Source organism: Buteo buteo, chromosome 24 (assembly GCF_964188355.1).
Source record: "Buteo buteo chromosome 24, bButBut1.hap1.1, whole genome shotgun sequence".
NCBI lineage: Eukaryota > Metazoa > Chordata > Aves > Accipitriformes > Accipitridae > Buteo > Buteo buteo.
Genome location: NC_134194.1, coordinates 11,784,221 through 11,803,779, shown reverse-complemented (window position 1 = coordinate 11,803,779; position 19,559 = coordinate 11,784,221). Strand labels below are relative to the sequence as shown.

Genomic DNA, 19,559 nt, shown 5'->3' with positions numbered 1-19,559 from the left:
GCCGCCGGCCGCCAGGGGGCGCCGGGGCGCCCCAGCTCCTCGCGCAGGATCTCGCGAGAGCCCGGCGGCCGCTTGGGGAAGCGGAAGCGCGTCCCGCTCCTCTTTCCGGGCGACCGTCGCGGCGGCAGCAGAGGGGTAAGGGCGGCGCGGCCCGGCCTGTCGCCATCCGTCGCCATCCTGCGTGAGGCGGCCCCGCGCCGTCCCCCCACGCTGGTCGCGGCGCGGCGGGGCCTGTTCGGGGAAGCGGGAGGGGGTTCGGTCGCCTTGGGCTCTGCTGGTGCCGCCGCGCCCGAGGCTGCGGGGTGCCGCCGGCCAGGCCCTCTCGGCGCGGGAAGGGGCAGCTCGCTGCCTGGAGAGGGGAGCGGGGTTGGCCCGGGCTCGCCGTCCCCGAGACGGGTGTGCCCCGAGGGCGCTGCTGGCGTTCGTGTCTGGGGCAGAGGCGGCGAGTGAGCTGCCGGCCCGGGAGTGTGGCTGTAGGGGTGTCCGGTGGGGCAGGTCTGCCCCGGAGGTGCCTTCGGGTGTGCTGTTGGGAGCTCGGACTCCGGAGAGGGCTTGCGCTCCTTTGGTCTGTTCTTCCATAGTGGATTATTCGTTAATACAGCTCAGGCAGCGTATGATCTTCTGATTTGCAGCACGCCCTGGCTTCCGCACAGCCCAGGCTGGCGTGTGCAGGAGGTGCAAGTGCGTAATAGTTGGAAGTTGCAGAGTTGAGCAAAAGCATCATTTAACAGACATGCCTTTGTCAGTTAGGATGAATTGTGCCATAACAGTCAATCTTATAGTGCAGTTGTTAAGGTTTAGGGAAGGCCAAAAGTATCTTGGATTTACAAATCTGTTACGTGCACCAGTCTTGTGGTGTGCGTTATTGGAGGTCCCTAAGCAGTATGAGTTCCTTCTCTCTGCGAGTCCAAAATACATGTTCACTTTATAAATGAAGGTGGTGTATACTACCGTGCAAAATTAAGACTAATTAATCAGGTGTCCTGACTTCTGAGAACAGCAAGCTTTGGATTAGAAAGAATGGTCTGATGTGCGTGTGTTAGCACACCTGTCAATCATAGGTCCATTGTCAATCAGGGAAGAGGCTTGAACCTTATTTGAAGTCCACTTTGTAAGGGTATGTTCACTGGAGATAAGATTAAAAATAGTTAAAATTGCTTTTTTATGTCCTAGCATACTTTCTGTGGGTCGATGATAGAGTAGTGTGGATGAGTTACAAGCATCTCTCAAACTCTTGTCTTCTTTACACAGCCAAAATGAAGTTCAATCCATTTGTGACCTCAGACCGCAGCAAGAACCGTAAACGACACTTCAATGCGCCTTCTCACATTCGAAGAAAAATAATGTCCTCCCCGCTCTCCAAGGAGTTGCGGCAGAAATACAATGTCCGCTCTATGCCCATCCGAAAGGATGATGAAGTCCAGGTAGCTGTGCTGTCAGTCTTACAAGTTGTACTGTCACACATGAGCTTCCATCTGTGTTTTAGTTTTCATGTATAGCCTGTGCAAAAGGGAAGGACTAGACAAATTTACATTTATGCTGGAGCTCTGCCATGAGTCTTGCAGAAATAATGCAAGTTAATGTAGTCATAGACTTGGCCTGTTGCGTGTTTCTTGAGATCACATCAGTGACAAGGAAAATAAAAGGAACACAAGCATGCTGGCAGCCTTACTGCACTTTAGTTACATGTATTGAGTATCACGCTGGATTAAAGGCTTTTAACAATAAAGCACAAAACAAAAAAGTGTTTCTTTTATTTTTTTATAGACTATTTGCTACCTGTGATACTTGAAAAATCAGTTTAGAAATGAATCGAAGTTAAGTGGCTTTTTTAATATAAAATGCAATGATGGGTGAAAAACTGTTTAAGTTGACTATTAGCCTTCTGGTTGAAAACATATGGAGTTCCTCCATTAGGGTTTATTGCAGGGAAAATGCGGGAGAAGTATGGTTCTGATCCATTATATTTTCCTTTTTATTGATTGCTGAAATTGTCCAGTAATTGATATCTTTGTAGCGTGTGTATACAAAGAGCAGAGTTGGGATTTCAACCTGTGGAGTTCTGGTTTTCTGTTGGGATAATTAGCGTTTCTTAAGATCTGTTAATTGTTTAAGGGGTGGTTTTGAAGTATGGGACAGTGTACTACTTATGTTTGTGTTTAGGTTGTCCGGGGACACTACAAAGGACAGCAGATCGGCAAGGTGGTCCAGGTGTACAGAAAAAAATATGTCATCTACATTGAACGTGTTCAGCGTGAGAAGGCTAATGGCACAACTGTCCATGTGGGGATCCATCCCAGCAAGGTACGGTGCATGAAGTGAGGTCTGAAATGCATGAGGAGACCTTGTTGGCAAATGAAGATACTGCTACTGGCATGAGTAAAGCCTTGTTATGGCACATGGACTGAGATACTACACCGTTGGGGGGAGTGGGGGTGGAGCGTAATAAACAAGGAAATGTTACGGTGTCATGATAGTAGAGAACTCCTCAATGTTTCTAGGGCTTATTTGGTGGAGGAGCTGCTGGAGACTTTAGAATCTTGTTAAAATACTTTTTTGAAGAGATTGGTGTTTTTAAAGCACAGACCAGATGGTTCAGAACAATCTTTCACCTTTGCTATGTGGCATTTGCACTGGTTAAGGAGGTGTTAGAAATGTTCAGATAGATGCTCAGATTTGTGATTTGTTTTTCTGGGCTACTGTGAACTAAGTTCTTCTGAATCTGGTTTTAACCTGAAATGATATACAATGTTTAGAGTTTGTGAAAACCAGGCAAAGCCTGTTTAGGTCATAACAGGAAAACATTTCAAGCAAAACAGAACAACTAGCCAAAACCTGGTTTGAAGCAGATGAAATTAGTCTGCTTCAGCCTTGCCATGTGGGCAAGCATACTGAAACGTTGGTGGAAGAAATCCAGTTGTAACAGGTTTTCTGGTCTAAATGGTTGGTATGTTCAGCAGAGGGAAAGCAGAATTATTCCAAAACATAATGACTTGTGTGCAGTAATAACATTTGACGGACAAGGTGACATTGCGCTGAAGCCAGTGCACATACTACTTGTGTGGTAAATAGCAGTGAAAGAAATTTAATTTTTGCTGGTCCTGTACTTCTCTGGAATTTTTCTCTAGTTGGGAATCAGAGCTTAATAAAGCTGTGCACAAAGATCCTGGTTATTAATGCAAAAGGAACAGAAGAACATTTTTTTTTGCAAACTTGCAGTGGGGTGGATGAACAGTTTCTGCCTCTCCTAGGTAAAGAGGTAGGAATTAATTACAATTAAGAGAGACCTAAATGGACAGTGGAACTGAGGAGGAGTCTGCAGCCCTGCTGCAGCCTATATGTTCTTTCTAGGATTTGATTGTCAGTTGTATTTTTAAAGTACTCCCTTCAGTAATATCAACACAGGTATTTCTTTGCCAGTTTGAGGGGCACAAAAAGCACTGAAGGCTGCTTATGAGCTGAAAAATCAGTGCTGCAGTTCGCTGCTGCTTTTTTAGAAATATCATTAGGGTTGTGGCAGCAAATGATCTGCGCAATTTACCTTTCATGTGTCCTTGTTAGTAATACTTGATAATTGCCTGGCCACTTCGCAACTGTTCAATAGCAGATGTGTTCTTTCAAGTGTCTTTATATGAGTCATCATGGTGCATGAACTTTTACTGTTGCCTGTAGTTTAGCCAGATGTATTGGCTAGTCCAGATGGTACAGCAATGATATGATAATGGCCAGTGGCAGCAGCATGGTTCTCTAGTGTTCTGAAATTTAGGTAGTATTGCTTAAAACATGGAGATATTAAAATAATGATCCATTACTTGCCTTTGTGGTGATGGGAAGAAGTCTCGTCTGTATGCTGTGTTTTAAGTAGATGTAGTATCCATCATGTTTGAGCAGCATAATGGAAATTAGATTTACTTCAAAGTAATTATTTTATTACATAGATGGATAGATATTTGGCTGCTCTTCAGTTTGTCCAAATGTTGTGGCTGTGCATTGAAAAAACTGCCTGTATGTTCTGATCCCTGAATGTACCCGGAAAAATTAATATAGCTCAGTGTTTTGAAATACAGAAAGCAATTCAGTACCTCTGTTCTACTCAAACCAAATTAGATCATCTGTGGAAATAAAACTTGGGTGATTTGGTGCAGTCTGTCAGCAGTGATCTTCCTGGGCTGTGCTATGTTACCACAGTTCTGTCAGGTTGTTGTACTTAAACACTGAAGAGACACTAAATTCTTTGTCCTTTCTCTAGGTGGTGATCACTAGGCTAAAACTGGACAAAGATCGCAAAAAGATCTTGGAGCGTAAAGCAAAATCTCGCCAGGTTGGCAAGGAGAAGGGCAAATACAAGGAAGAAACAATCGAAAAGATGCAAGAATAGATGGTTTCCTATTTGACACCATTAAAGAACTGCTAAAATTCAACCCATTGTTGTGTCTTCTCCTTTAGAAAGTCTTGATAAGGTGTGTCTAGTTAGCAATTAAATATTCATTCTTGTGTATTGATGTTGACTATGTAAAAAATACTTCCACTAAATTAAAAAGCTTTTTGTACCCTTTTTTTTTACTTTTAAGAAAACGAAGGACTTGTTCCCCATAAAGGAATGTTTCAACCAACATTAGAAAGATGAAAACATGCATCTAATGACCATTGTACTTCTGTCTCTTCCACTGATCTTTAACACTTACTTAGATTTGTTCATGGTTTTAAATGAACATGTTAATTCTGTGCACTGTATGTATTTAGTATTTTATCATACTTTTGAAGTAAGTTATTTCTGGCCATGAGTCTCTTTCTGTAATCCTCTTAAATTATGTTTTTTCAACTGTCTTACAAACTTGACAGTCGAGGATGACACTTTAGAGGTTCACTGGGTGTGATGCAGCCAAACACAGCTCTGAATTTGCTGTGCGGTGTCTCGGGGTCTTACATTAATGCAGCGCTTGGGACAGGGGATTTACCTCGCCAGTGCTTGTGAGGCAGAGCTGGCTGGTTTGAAAAGGGTAGGAGCGAGGGCAGTCTCGCTGCTGTTGCTGACGCTATTTTGGACGAACTTTTCTGTAAGAGGAAGTGAGGTTTTTAGTGCTTTATACATCTATAACCGAGAGCTGCTGCAGCGTGTTGAAAACAGCCCTGCAATTAAGTGAATTTACTGTCTCGGTGCATGGCCCTCTAATTGCCAATAGCGAGGGAAGGAAATCCAGCACCTGCCTGAGCAGCGCTGCGAGCTGACAAAGGGGGTGCTGGGAATCGGGGAGAATGACGTGCACTTTTGAAGTCATTCGTAGGCATTAATACGGAGGCGAGCTTTGAACGTCGCTTCTTGCGTGTAGGTTCCGCGGTTTTACCCCTCGCGGTTCGCTGACTGAAGATTTTTCTTCGTTTTTTCTTGGCCTTGCGTCGCAGTTTCAGGGAACGTCTTGGGGCTCGCTGCCGCAGGCTCTCCTGCCGGACCCTCTTCCCCCTTCCCAGCTTTCCGAGGAGCTCGGACGCAGCCCTGGCCCCCAAGGCCTGTCCCTTCGCCCCGCCGTTCCCCGCTGGGGCCGGGCTCAGCCAGGACCCGGCCCCGCAGCCGGCAGCGCCGAGCACAGGGGGGAGGGGGGGCGGGGCCAAGGGCTGGCGCCCGTCGCACTGCCAGGTGCGCCACCGCCCGCCTGGCTCCGGTGACGTGGCGGGCGCTGATTGGTGGAGGGGGCGGGGCGGGGCGCCGCGGCCCGGCCGTGAGGAAGGGGAGGGGGAGGGGAGGGGAGGGGAGGCGCCGCGCCGGGTCGGACCGAGCAGCTTCCCTCCGCCGCCGCCGCCCCCGCTAGCCCGGCCATGGCGTACGGTGGCCTCACGGTGCCCATCATCGTCATGAGCGTTTTCTGGGGGGTGGTCGGCGGCGTCCTGCCGTGGCTCGTACCCAAGGGGCCTAACCGCGGGTGAGTGGCCGGGAGGGGGGGTGCGGCGGGAGGCCGGGGCCGCTCTGAGGGGGGCGGTGGGCCCGTTCGCTTCCCTTCCCATCCCCCTCGGGCATGGCGGGGAGGTGTGAGGAGGCCCCCGGCGGAGGCGGGCCCGTCGCCCCGAGGTGGCGGCGGCGGCCCGGCGGAGGCGGGCCGTGCCCTTGCGGGCCTGCCGGGCGGCAGCGGCCTTGCGGCTCCGGCTCTCTCGAGTTCCCCTTTACCCCCGCCGTCGAGGCCCGGCGGCCGCCGCGGCGCCCTACAGCGCCGTATCTGCCGTACTCGCCGCCCCGCCGGGCCCGGAGCCGCCGCCTCCTGCCGCAGTAGTCCTGCGGGTTCCTCGTCGCCGTACTGGCGCAGCGCGGAGGGCGGGCGGGCCCGGGCCCAGGCGCCTGTGCCAGCCGAGATGCAGCCAGCGGCGGAAGGCCGGAGCTACGGCCTGCGAGGCTGCCCGAGCGTGGGGCCGGAGGCCAGAGGCAGTGTCTCCGTACCTTAATAGTCCGTCACGGATTTGAGTTTTCCCCTCCAGCCCTGTAAACGCCTGCATACACTGCATCCTGGTGCAAGGAGGTCTATTGTTCAGTTCGATGGTGTTTGAGCGATAAGTCCCTCTTTCTTTTCTTACTTGACCTCTTCTAGCTTATTCCACTGTCCTCTAGTCTCACGCTGGATGAGACTGAAAAAGTCGCTGTGGTAGATCTCTGTTCTGTGCTTGGTGGCCTTGTAGCTGTGGTGGCCTGAGGACAAAAGCAGGGCGTCTAAGCAGAGACATTTTTCCTGCAGTGATCCTAGCTGCTCTGATTGAAAAGTAGACAAGTGTTTGTCTTTCTCTTTTCCCTAGGAGATAATGACTTCTTAATCTCTCTTCTTCTCTCTGACATCCTCTCTACTCCACAGGTACCAGCTGTCTTTTCTTTTAGTTGTTTATCTGAACTTGGAGGAACTTTCCTCAGGTTGCATTTAGCTCTGCTATGTACTGCCTCAGTTTCAAACCTGAAGTGCGTGTTGTGCCTGAAAACTTGTCCTCTAGAAATACCTTGGAAATATGTCTTCCGGGCATGTCCTTAAAGTATGTGGGAAGTATGTGGGTCACCAACAGATGTTCTGTCGTTATTCAAAAATATGATGAACAAATATGAGTAGAGCACTGCTGTGTTCTGATTCTGTAGCATGTCTATAGTAACACTGTGTAGTCTGTTAACTTCTCATTTTCTTAAATAAAATAATAATAAAAAAAAAAACAAACAAACAAAAAAAACTCAACCCAAAGCCTGTTTCTGAATAGGGTGGTTCTTTTTCTAACAAAAGAAGTCAATGCAAACTTTAACTGACCTAAGAATTCACATATCCTAGGTTAAAACTCCCAAACAATGACTCTGGGACTCCTTGGAAAGGAGGGGTTCCTGAAGGTTAATTCAGGCTATGTTAGCTTTATAGCATTTGTTTGAAAGTTGACAAGGTGGATGTGTGTAAATAGATGAAAAATACTGAATGTTATCCATGTCACAAAACGGTTGGAAGTTAATGAGCTAACATGAGTTTTTTGTTACTTGGTTTGGGGGGGGACGGAATACATAGAGGGAATTTCCCTTTTTATAAAACAAAAAGGAAAGAAAACCCTCCACTTTGCTACTGAGTTCCATGAGCCACATAGATCACTCGCTGTTAGAAAATCTCATTTCTTTTCCTCCCACTTCAAAATCATACATGTGTATAGCTGTGATTTTACCATTTTCAATTTCAAGAGTTGCTTGGTTCTTGCTTCTTTTCAGCTTAACTATGGTTTCTGACACAGTTTTCTTTCAGAAAGAAAGGAAAATCTTATCCTAAAGATAATTTCATGTGGCTTTGAGATTTTATTTTGTATTCAGTTTGCAAAACCCTCATTCATGATATGAAATTAAAATACATATTTTGATACTTAATTTTTCTGTAAGCAGAATTTTGCAAATGGAGAAAATGTTTATCGTTTACTGTTAGCATTACAATATCCAGCTTCAGTAGTTTACTAACTTGCTGGTAGACGTGACTGTGAAATGGAGCAAGGACACTGACTGCATAAGATTTTGCTCCTCTTCAGAGTAGTTTTTATTTTATTTTAAATACAGCTGTATACTTCTGTTTGCCAGAGCTGTGTCAGTTCTTTTGCAGAGTCTTAGCTGTGCCTCTGCAAGTTACTCAGCTGGAAGAAGTTAGAACACTCATGTTGAATCACCTTCCATATGATCAAAGTTGAACTTGTTCTTGTTTGCTGGTTGGGTTTTTTTTCCGATGTATCTTGTGGTCAGTCATAACATGACAACTAATCAGCTGCTTCTCTCCTTCCTTTTTGCAGTGTTATCAACACAATGCTGGTGACATGTGCTGTTTGCTGCTACCTGTTGTAAGTATAAATGTCTTGCCTCTTAATTAAGGCACAGTTCTGATGTAATCAAAAGTTCCTATTTTATATCCTCAAAACATTTAGGAAGAAGCTTTTTAAATGTGTTACAGAGATTTAGACAAGGTGTTCTTTGATAGCTCTTAGAATTCTTAGTTCTAAAGACCTTCAACATGCTGAAGAAAACGTTTTCCCATTGGAAGATACTGAATTAAACCTGAATTCTTCTTGTTGTCCTCTGACATGTTAACTGTTGAATAGTGCTCTGCGTTGACTTGATATTACTCCTTTCTAGTTCATTGGCTTATTCGCTCACAAGTATAATGGCAGTTTGTCAATTCTAAAATTTTTCTGATTCACAGCAGAGCAATGACTTTCTGCCCTTTTCATTCTTTATACCTTACATTTATTTTTAAGGTGATACTAATTTAAACCTACTGATGAGTTTTGCTTTACTTAGTTTGGTTGAATATATTCCTGAAATCTGGCAGGGCAGTGGGTGGAACAACTTACACATGGGGGTTTTTATATGTATGACAAATAATTTTTCTGACAGACTTGTGATGCTTTAATATATAAAGACTGTTTCTGTTTAGATGCACATGATATTTGAGGCTGCCTCTCTTCTGTAAGAGAATTGGTAAAAATAACAAAATAACTTGTTGAGGAATTCCTCATATCTGTTCTTTTGTCAAGAGGTAAGCCAGCTGTAGCTGGAGTCCACAAGAGAAAGCATTTATCTTTTAAGACATTAGAGACTGATCTTAGTCAAAAAAGTGCTATGCAGAAATAACTTTGAAAGAATTTGTTACAGAGAGTAAATGGTAAAAGGCTGGTTAGATCTTTAGCGTTAACTAGTAATAAAATCATTATTCAGAGTTCCTCTTGAACCTGAGTAGTATTTGTACTTTCCTGAAGTATTTAGGCATTATTTATGCTACTCTAAGGAGCTTAACATGAATATTTAGAGAAATGCGTCTCTAATCTCAAGACTCATTCTGAAGTACTGGCAGCCAAAAGCCATATTGTCAGTGTTGGCATGTTCCAGGAAGCGCCTGTTTGGTTCCATGTTGGGTTGGCCTGTGGTGCAGGCTTATGCAGGTTTGATTTAGTTTAATAATGCAATATTCAGGTTTTATACAGGTGAGGCCTTTTTTTTTTTTTTTTTTTTTTTTTAATTTGGAGTATTTGACATATGAAGTCTTAAGAAATAACTCTTCTGAATAATTGTAAAAGTACAGCAAACTTGGTTCTGTGACAGTTTTTTAAATTAAAGTTTTGCTGAGCAAATGTAGAAACTTGAGCTTTGTAGTGCTAGCAACTTGAATTTGTGATTGAAATTTGGGAATCTCAGTGCTATGAAGGCCTCCTTGCCTGCACATAAAGTATGTAGCAGCCCAGTCTCGTGGTAGGTCCCAAATGCTTGGCTAAAAAAGGGCAACTGGATGCTCATTTTCACTAGGTTACCGTGTTCAGGTTACAGTAATTTGTGCATTTGGGGTTTGTTGGGTTTTTTGGGGGATGGGCAGCAGTGTTTTGTTTTTGTTTAAGTTTAAAGTTCTCACTTAAGTTCTTCCTACTCTGTATTTTAACAGAAATAATGTCCTACTCGTCTAAAATCCTTGAAGTTTAGGGTTTGTTTTCTTTGTTGTTTGAAGAAGGACAGTTTCCTTTAAGTTGAGGCCATGTGTCATGTGCAGAAACCCCTGGATTATGATGTGGAATGTGTTTGTTGTAGAATTTCTTAACTTTGAATGCTGTGAACTCTTCAAATGTACAGTGGTATTTCACTTGTAAGTTTAGTGATTTTTGTACTGAAACAGACCTGTTATAAATCTAGTGTCATTAACATGATTTATAATCTGTTCTTGCATGTCCAATGAGGGGGTTCTTTTGTAATTTTGTGGGCTCTAACTCGTTTTCTGTATTCCGTTTGGCTTTCTCCAATTATACCTTGAAAAAAGAGAAGCAGCAAAACATTACTATGTTTTAAACCATCACTAGTTATACCCAACCACATAAACTACATACATAGTCTCTGCTTGCCAGAATATGATAAAAAGCAGATTTTTCTCCTCATATTCCAAGATAGAACTTGCCTCATCACACAGTCTTTCCCCACCACCCCCCATGAATTCTGTATAAAATCATAGAACAGCCCTGGTTGGAAAGGACCTTGAAAGATCATCTAGTCTGTATGTAAGTTTGTTCTTTCCATATCCTTTTTCTTTTTTTGGGGGAGGCATTCAAAACATTTCAGACCTTGGTTTCGGTGACTAAAGAAAGAGACTAATTTTTCATCGCAGTCTTGAAGGAAGTGTGAAAGAATGGTTTCAGAGGATTCTTCATTGTATGTGTTAGGGTTAAAATAAGTTCCGTTGTCCCAGGTATGGTCTTCTGTATTTGCATGTCCTTAGTAGGTGGCTGGTGCTGTTATCTACTTCTTTGTGGAGTTGTTTAGAACTCTGCTAGACCTACTTTCTTTGAGGGACCTTTCCAGTTGAAAATAGGGAAAAAACTATTTCCTGTCTTCATTAAACACCACTTGATGGACAAATTAATTTGCATCAAACTCTATTTGTGCTAACTAAATTTGAAGTTGATCACATTTCAACTTAAAGCTGTTTCTTCTGTGTTTAGATTTAACAGTAATAATTTTGAATAACCATATTGATCACATGGTGTTAATTTGGTTGTTCTATAGAAAACTTTTGCATGGGTAAGTGCATAATTTGTGTACAGATATTGTACCCAGCAGCCTTTTGAATACATGAGCTTCAGGAACCTCGTAAAATATAAGGCAAAGCATAAGGAGTTACTGCTGCAGAAATTATAGGTTACACCATGTTGTAAAGAACTGTCAAAGTCTAAATCTATTTTGCTATTTACAAAGCAGTTCCTGAAACAGTACCATGATACTCTACTAACAGAGGACAGGGTGCTTGAAAAATGGTATTATTTGCTACTGATTCTAAAAGGATTAAAATATGGTTGCCCAAATTGACATTTAAACAGAGATAGCAGGACCTTAATTTGTAATGTGCAGCATAGACAGATGGCAGTTATGGTAGAAAGACCTTTTAAAAATCTTCCTGGTAGAACATAAGGGACTTCAATTTCCTTGTCTGAGCTGGGTAATTAACACTAACTGTTTTAAGTGGTATCTTGTAGAATTTAAGGACCTGTGGGTGGCTCGAATGCCGTACCTGATTTTAGCAACCTAGAACATTATGCGTTGGGTACAGAGGCCTGCTTTGTTTAACTTTGAATGCCATGTTTTGTTTTGCATTGTCATGATAGGTTATTGTATAAAGCAGCATCACTTAAGCAAAACGTGGTAAAAGCTTTTTTGTGACTTACCTTGAATGCAAGGGAGTCGTAGAGTTCAGTGCCTAACTACTACTTTAAATTATTGGGCCCTAGCAGAGCGGGGAGGAGGAATATACTATTGACCTGTAATGCCACTATGGCTCAGAGCTTGGGTATCCAGCATGGTCCCAACAAATAGCTTTTGAAAACTGCACAGTGCTTGCCTAAAGCATGGTTATACAGCTGGGACACGTCAATATTTTGAATGTGCTTCCAGCTCATTTAATTCACAGCCATGCTGGGTCTGAACTTAGGAAGCATAGAGAGGTGAGATATTTGTGCACAGAGTTCCTTCCTTCTGTACAGTGAGAAAGAGAATAATGTGCTTTAACAGGCTTTTAGTGTTCCTACCCTCCTCCCACTTCTGTTAGTTCAGGATGCTAAAGACAGATGGTACAGTGCTCTGGCATCCCTTCTGTCTGTCTTTTGTATCTGAAAATTAACCCTTGCAGAATAAATTCTGTGGTATTTTTAAGAGCTAATTTGCTTTTCCCGTAAGTAAATTTAACATAATGATTAACATGATTTCAAAATACGTTATCATCACTTTGGATAGCAAAGTAGAAACATGTCAACCTAAAGGTTGTTGGCTCTCCTCTTGGTGGTGTCTAGCTGATGTTTTAATTGCTTTGTAGAGCCTGCTATGTATTTCAAGGCTTGCATGACTGATAGACTGCTGCAGGCTCAGCATGCCGTTTTAACTAGAGTCCTACTTTGTGCAAAACTGAAAGTGGCATTGAAAATAAATATTTGTAAATTTTAAGAGGATTGATGTGTTTTCTTTAAGTCTGGCCCATGTCTTTTGCCCCTGGCTCTTCTAGCCATTTTACAGCAGACCTGCACTTCATTTGTTGGTCAAAGCATCAAGGTTTGTGTGGAATTTTCCATGACTGCCTAAGCACTCTGGTACATTTGTGGCAGCTCCCATTACAAAGCTGCTCTGCTTTTTCTCCTCCTTACAAAGCATTCTAGAAATAGCAGACAGATGAGCCAGTGTGTTCACTAAATGTGTTTAAATAGTTAGTATTTAACATAGATTTAAATCCATGGAAGCATCCATTGCTTTTTCTGACTCTTGTAATATTTACAAAACAAATACATCTTTTAACAGTGGAATATTTATTTCTGTTTAGCTTTCCTGGATATTTTCCACAAACTACATTCCTCTTGTTCTTGGTTCTGGCTATGGCTTCTGCAGTGTTAGTTTATGAACTGCTCTGATGACAAGGCTGCTGTTGCTGATGATCTGGGGTTTGTCGTCATATTGGTTTTGTTGTTGTGGTTTTTTTAATTTTGTGTGTGTGTGTGTTCCTGTAGCATTGTACCCTTTTGCCTTAGGTTCCTGTTTCTTGACTTCCGTGCCAGGTTTAAATTTACTTTTGTTCAGTCTCTGATGAAAAATATACCATGTCTGCAAGGGTAGGTTGTCATACACTGAAAATAAGAGCAAATGAGAGAAAGTATGTTTCTCAGAGTTTTTTGTTTAAAGGATGCTTCAAAGGCACTGAGAAAAGGTCGGTCTCTCTTATGTTTCTATCTTCAGAGCTCACAAATACCCGAGTTCCATATGTCTCAAAACACTTTTCCTGTCAAAGGAAAAATATGAGAGAAATGCTGTCAGGTGGGTTTGTGTTGCTTTAATTTGAACAGGACAATTTATTGTTTCAGTTGCAGAACGATTTGGTACCAGATCTTCATTGCTGGTATCTGGTCTTTGTGTATGAGCTTGAGTAAAATTTTGATTTGATATTAGACCTTCCTGAAAACTGTCATTTGTTTGGTTTTTTTTTCTGATAGTACTTGTGCTTTGGACAAGCCTTTCCATTATCATAAGCTTAGTAATTTGGCTGATGTTCTCTCTTTTGTGTTGGGGGGGTTGTCTTGCAGTTGGCTGATTGCGATTCTGGCTCAACTCAACCCTCTCTTTGGGCCACAGTTAAGCAATGAAACAATCTGGTATCTTAAATCTCACTGGCCTTAAGGATGTCTGTCCTCTGCTGCAATTTATTGACTAGGTGAGTATGATCAGATTTATTAATATATTTGGCATGTTAAAGCTTCAGGAGAAATTGAACAGTTCTTCCTGTAGGCTGCAACAAAACTTATTTTGATGTTAATCTTGACTGGATACTGTGAAAAGCTTGGACTTAATTCTTGTACAGTTATTTTTCTCTGCTATCGTGTCATGGTGCTGTGTTCAGTAAGCAGGGGTTTGTAAGGAGAACAGTAAATTTCTTCTTCCTACAAAAAAAAAAAAATTGGGCTGGGGTATCTTTGAATAGCTAGCATAAGTGGATTTCCTAACCTTTTACAATTGTTGAACCTCTCTTCAAGCCTACTACTACCATTTCATCTAAGACTTGTCCTGATTTACAAGGCAACGTACAGTTGCCCTCATTCATCTGGGAACTTGGAGTGAGAACTGCAGTTAGAATGGTTCTTTATCCTGTCAATGTTATAGCACTAATGCCAAGCTTATAGATTAATGTTTGGGTTTGTTTTTTTATGATAGCCTGTGTGCAACTTTAATCATAGATGAGCCTGGTGGTTGCTATCTGGGTAGTGCTATTGGAATGCTGTTGTTGCAGTTCTTAGGCATGCTTTCTGACATGACCAGCAAAAATACAAAGTCTTGTACTAAAAGTACCATGATGACTTCAGGTTGCAGCAGCATTTGGAGTTGAAGGTTCAAATGAAGGATAGCTGTGGAAAGAATTCCCTGTGATTTTAGTTTTTCATGCTGGTAACTGAATAATTAGACACACTTAGTTTTTTACCTGTTTTTTCTGTCCTTTTAGGTTTAACTGCCTACCCCCTTGCTGTTATTACTTTAACTTCTGTTTATGGAAGTCCAATAGCAGCAGACAGATGACAGTTGATGTTATAGCTCAGTTAAATGCTGTCTGTAAAGCATCCTGAATATTTACCCTGAAGCAAAGCTCCACTGCTTCAAAGTAGGCTTCATCTGAACCGTGGTGTTGTCAGACTGTGGCATGTGTATATGTCTGTATCTTCTCTTTTAAGCAGCACGCAGAAGCTAAAGGTAGACTTGGCCCTGCTTCAAGTAGAGGCCTGTAATTAGCTAAGTCAGTCAAGCCGAATTTCCTAGGAGCATTTTCACTGCTCATGTGTTAACACATAATTAGTTAGCTAAAACAGAGACCAGTGTATTCTGGTAAGGGGCATACAGATCCCTGAATCTCGAAGGATAATTCAGTTGCCTAGAATCTGAAACTGAAATGTAGTTATCTGAATAAGTAGCTGCCTTGGATGTAAAAATTGGGCTTCCTTCTGACTGATAAATGGTCTGTGTGTTGCAACCAGCACTGAAAAAAAATGGAGATACAACTTTTGGACTCTAGGCACCTACTAAAAGAATCAGGACTTTCCCCTTCCCTTTCAGTGAAGGATTTTCCAGAGGACTGGAGCTAAATTTGTACCAAGATAGAGAGGGAACTAATGTATTCTAGGATGGCCAGAAAGTTTATGTAAGGAGCTGTCATTTTTAAACTTATTAATGGAGAATGAGACCTATATAGCACGTGCTGTTGTGTTACATGAAGCAGTTTGTTTTAACCTTTGATATATCTGATTTCATTGGCTTAATTTTGGAATAAAATGAAGGTTCTTGTCTTTGTGAAAAAGAATGCTTTAAAAAAGTAGAAGCATATAATCACAAATATCATGGTTAAATACTATGTGCTTTCTTGCTAGAAATGTGCTATTAACAGGACATACTATTCTCCACGATCTTGTTTGAATTACTCTTGCAGTGTTGAATGAGCTGAGCAGCAAGGAGGTGGCTACCTTGATCAAGCTGCAGTGTCCTGTCTTTTGCTGCTGTGTGCCTCTGTGCTTAGAGCCCCCTGTTGAGTTTCTCACCAGATAGGGACTGTGAATTAGATTCCATCTGAAAGAGTTGGGTTATATCTCTGGCACTGCATGGAATTCCATAAATATAGCTACCATTTCTTGTTTGACCAGTTATTTTTGGCTTTTAAGATGTGCTTTTCTAGCACTCAAGGTGCATGTACTACACTTTTTTCAGCCTCCCATTTCTCTTTCAGTTGAGTTTTGGATGGATTAGTATGGGCAAGGCAAAGAGTTAAAGCAGAGAATGAAATGCTAACTCCTAGAGTGGAGAAATCTTATTTAAAAATAAGGATAGTCTAAGCAAACCCATTTTACTTGACCAATGGAGCGGGCTGAAAATGCACACAGAAAGCTACTGCATTCTAATGAGGAGCTTCTACAGATGCTGACTTGATTGATCCATGCCAAATTACAGAAGTTTGGTCTTTCTTTTCGGTCAGTGTCTCTCCAAGTGATGATGATGTATCAGATGACTTGTCTGTATAATCAAGTTAATGGCTTGGATGGCAGTATGTAAGAGCATGCAAACTTCTGTAGCTGTGGTAAGCAATGTGATCTAACACCACCTTTTCTCCTTAAATTTGTTGATTTACAGTCTTGTGTTCTCAGACCAGGAGCTTTCTTCATGCAGGTGCAAGAAGGGATATCATCCAGATGACTGGATGCTGTTACAGCATTGCAAACTTTCTAGTAAAATAGTTGTTTGATCGACTTAGAATGTAACTAAAAGGACTTGCAGTAGCTTCAGAAATGAAACTGCTAAGAAAGGAAGGAGAGATTATTCTTGAAGCTCCATATAGATGAATTATCTACAGTTCTTGACCATTTCTCAGTGCATTTGTGAAATGGAAATAGTTGTGCTTAACAGCCAGGTCTTCGATTAGTAAATTGTCTCCATGGGAAGGAATAATTAAGTTGCCTCTTGCTTTGCAGGTAAAGAAGAGATTTCCTGCAGATGAAAAACTCCACTGACCCAAAGATGCCCTTAACATAGTTGGTTGGATACCAAGCCTGCATTAATGCCTTAACCTTTCTATTGTGCTTCAAATGGCTTGTTCAAAGCCCTGTATTTTTTCCTACTATACCGTTTAAGAGTGTGCCTAATGCAATTTATACTCCTCTTCAGTACTGTAAATTTTTGTCTGTTAACTTCAGATCTGATGAAAATTTCTAAAGTTTTTATGGGTCGTAGAGTCAGCTTTCCTGTTCATTTTACTTACTCCATAGGAACACTATATTTCTACAGGTCTTAGGTTGTCTGTTGCTGTGCTGTTCACCCCTGTTCTGTGTTTGACTGCACTTGAAAAAATGTGTGCAATGAAACTGTATGAGGAGAGGAGAAACAGTGGTGCCACATGCTGATGGCATTTATTTTTTTAAAGTGAGTTGTATTCTTGGGAAATTTGGTCTTAAATTTCTCATGCCTGGAAATAAAACTAATCCTCTGCTTTATACAAAATGCTCTTGTGCCATGTTTAACTGTTACGATGTGCTTTTCTGTGGTTTTAATCAGACAATAGTTGGCCAGAGTTGAGCTGGGGAAACTTAGATGATGTGGGTAAACTGTGATGAAGTCATACAGTGTGATGAGATGAGCACACTTGCTGCCTGTATCGAGACCTCTTGGGTAGTTCTAAAATAGGACTAAGTTTGCAGTCTAAAATTGCTGAAAGGTCTGCAGGAAGAAGTGAATGCCTTGGCTCGAGAGCCTCTTCTCCATGAACTTCCCGTTGTCTGATACTAGGGGGACTCAGCAACAGAGATAACATGACTAGTTTGAACAAAGCATAAATAGTAATTTTGATGGGAGATTGATTTACTCCCTGGCCTTTTGAGGGGATACCTATAATAACAAGCAATTTGAATTGAACAGAAAATACAGCAGTTGTTTTATACTGACTTGACAGTTGCACATGGAATTGCAGACCTGATAAAGCATGTGACAATGTAGGCCGGAGATGAAAGATTGCTGAGGCTCCTCGATGTCAGCTGAGACCATGGAGTTGGGAGTGAATCTAGTAAGTCATTTGTTAAGGAATAGCTTCAAAGGATATAAATACTGCTGCATGCACAGGAGCCTTCATGTATACTTTCTTAGCTCCTTACATCATGTCCACATAAATTGCAATTTTTCCTTACTGTGTTTTATTGTTATGCACACGGGCATAATGGAGCGGTTCATTTTTTTCCTTTTGGATAGTACTGTTAACTACTTCAGTGCAATAGTACTCATTACTATACAGGAGATCCTGACAAAATGCTGTAACTTGCGGTGATCGAAAACTGGACAGTATGAATTGCAAAAGAAACAAGAATGCCGCCACTATTACAAATAAGCATAGTGACTGTTGAGACTAGAATAGTGAATTTTTTCAAGTTACCCACTACTGACAGCTGTATTTTAACATGCGAGAAGTTGTACACCATAATGCTGTATAGTCTGTGGGAAATAATTCCTAAGAAAATCGGAAACCAAATGATCTTATACAAGCTTCGATTGTTGTTTGTTCTGTTTTTTTTACAGTGTGTGTGGAGGATAAGATACGTTGACATAGTATGGGGAGGGGAGGTGAAATGCTTCAAGACACCGCTGGCAATTTTGAATACGTCACAGTTTTTTAAAACATATTGATCTGCCTGTCATTTTACCCTAAAGTGAGACACCAGAAAAGAAAATGTACAGTGACAAACAGTGCTATTAGTTATATTGGTATTATCACTTTCTTTAACCAGCCTTCTATTTTAGGTTCTAAGCTATCACTCATTGTAGAAGATACAGGAGGAGTAAAACAGAGTTCACATGGTGTGTTTCACTGTCAGTGAATTTAATGTAAAGAGCTATTCAAAGCCTGGACAAACAAGCCATAGTTCAATTTTTATTTAGCTGCTTTCTGGATAGAGAAATTTCCCTTTATCTGAATGGTTAATATTTTCTCTGAAACAGGTAGCAGGTAGTAGCATGATTGAAGAAGTTGAAAAAATAATGTTTTGTTCCTGTTCTGCTGAATGTTGTGTGACCTACTGTCTGCATTGTGATTATGGAATGGTCTGCTCCATGTGTGCCAGGAATTAACACTGCTTCAGATAATTTCTTTTTTTGCATGACTGCAGGAAATTAGAGCAGACAGATTCAGCCACTGGTGTTTAACAAACAATGCAGGTATCAAAGCCTTTAACAGTTTCCTCTTGCTTCATGACAACAGAAGAGAATGCCAAATGTCAAAGTATCTAAGAAGGAAGCTTGCTGGAACTTGAAATAGGTTGAAAGCCTGGGTCTGCATGGAAACGGTCTGATCTCTGGATGTGCATGGATATTTTTGGGGGAAGGTAGAAAGCGAGGAAGGTTAAGGAAACTGCAAGTCCTGAAGACTTTAAGTCATAAACATTGGCAGAATGTAGAGCAAGTGTTTAGGTCAGGGTCATTTCAAATGTTTTTAACTTTTTTTTTTTTGTGGTATTGCTTAGGAAATTCAAATATCTCCATCTGTGCCCCTCACAGGAAATTGTTCTGAAGAGTTTATGGAAGTTCGCTTTTCCTCTACTGGAAAACAGGGAAGCATTTCACTCACGCGAAGGGCTTTAAGTTAGTTGTTAAAGGTGGGTGGCTGGTCCCTTGTTTCCAGAATTACCTGTTACAAAGTCTCTGGGGCAAGAAAAAAAAAAAATTGTGGGGTTTAGGTACAGTGGAAAGAAGTTAAAGAAGTTTTGTTACCACAGCAGGCTGAAATGTAAAAACTCATCTAAACAATAGAAGAAATAGTCTTTACAAATAGTAAAATAAAAATGGCAGGGTTGTTGAGTTTGGGGTTTTTTGGTAGTGATTTCTCCAGCTGTGGCTGAAGTGATGGAGGCCAGCTGCCTGTCACTGCGAAAGGGGGCTGTCTGTCTAGCTGCAGGCAGTAGCAAAAACGCAGAGCTGCCGGCAGACGATGCGCGGGCGAGCACCCCAAGTACACCGTATGTACGCCGTCGGGACCGCGGCGCAGCCGGAGCGCCGGGAC

At 42.0% G+C, this 19,559-nt stretch overlaps 2 protein-coding genes across 2 annotated transcripts; both read left to right on the top strand.

Annotated features, from left to right (window-relative positions):
• The first annotated feature begins 7 nt into the window (after positions 1 to 7).
• Positions 8 to 4,421, top strand: RPL26L1 (ribosomal protein L26 like 1). Its single transcript, XM_075056500.1, has 4 exons — positions 8 to 135; positions 1,252 to 1,424; positions 2,164 to 2,304; positions 4,250 to 4,421. The coding sequence occupies exons 2-4, from the start codon at positions 1,257 to 1,259 to the stop codon at positions 4,376 to 4,378; spliced, it is 438 nt and encodes a 145-aa protein (XP_074912601.1). The 5' UTR covers positions 8 to 135; positions 1,252 to 1,256; the 3' UTR covers positions 4,379 to 4,421.
• Positions 4,422 to 5,726: 1,305 nt separating this feature from the next.
• Positions 5,727 to 18,053, top strand: ATP6V0E1 (ATPase H+ transporting V0 subunit e1). Its single transcript, XM_075056501.1, has 4 exons — positions 5,727 to 5,918; positions 8,272 to 8,319; positions 13,573 to 13,700; positions 16,492 to 18,053. The coding sequence occupies exons 1-3, from the start codon at positions 5,815 to 5,817 to the stop codon at positions 13,664 to 13,666; spliced, it is 246 nt and encodes an 81-aa protein (XP_074912602.1). The 5' UTR covers positions 5,727 to 5,814; the 3' UTR covers positions 13,667 to 13,700; positions 16,492 to 18,053.
• The last annotated feature ends 1,506 nt before the right edge of the window (positions 18,054 to 19,559 follow it).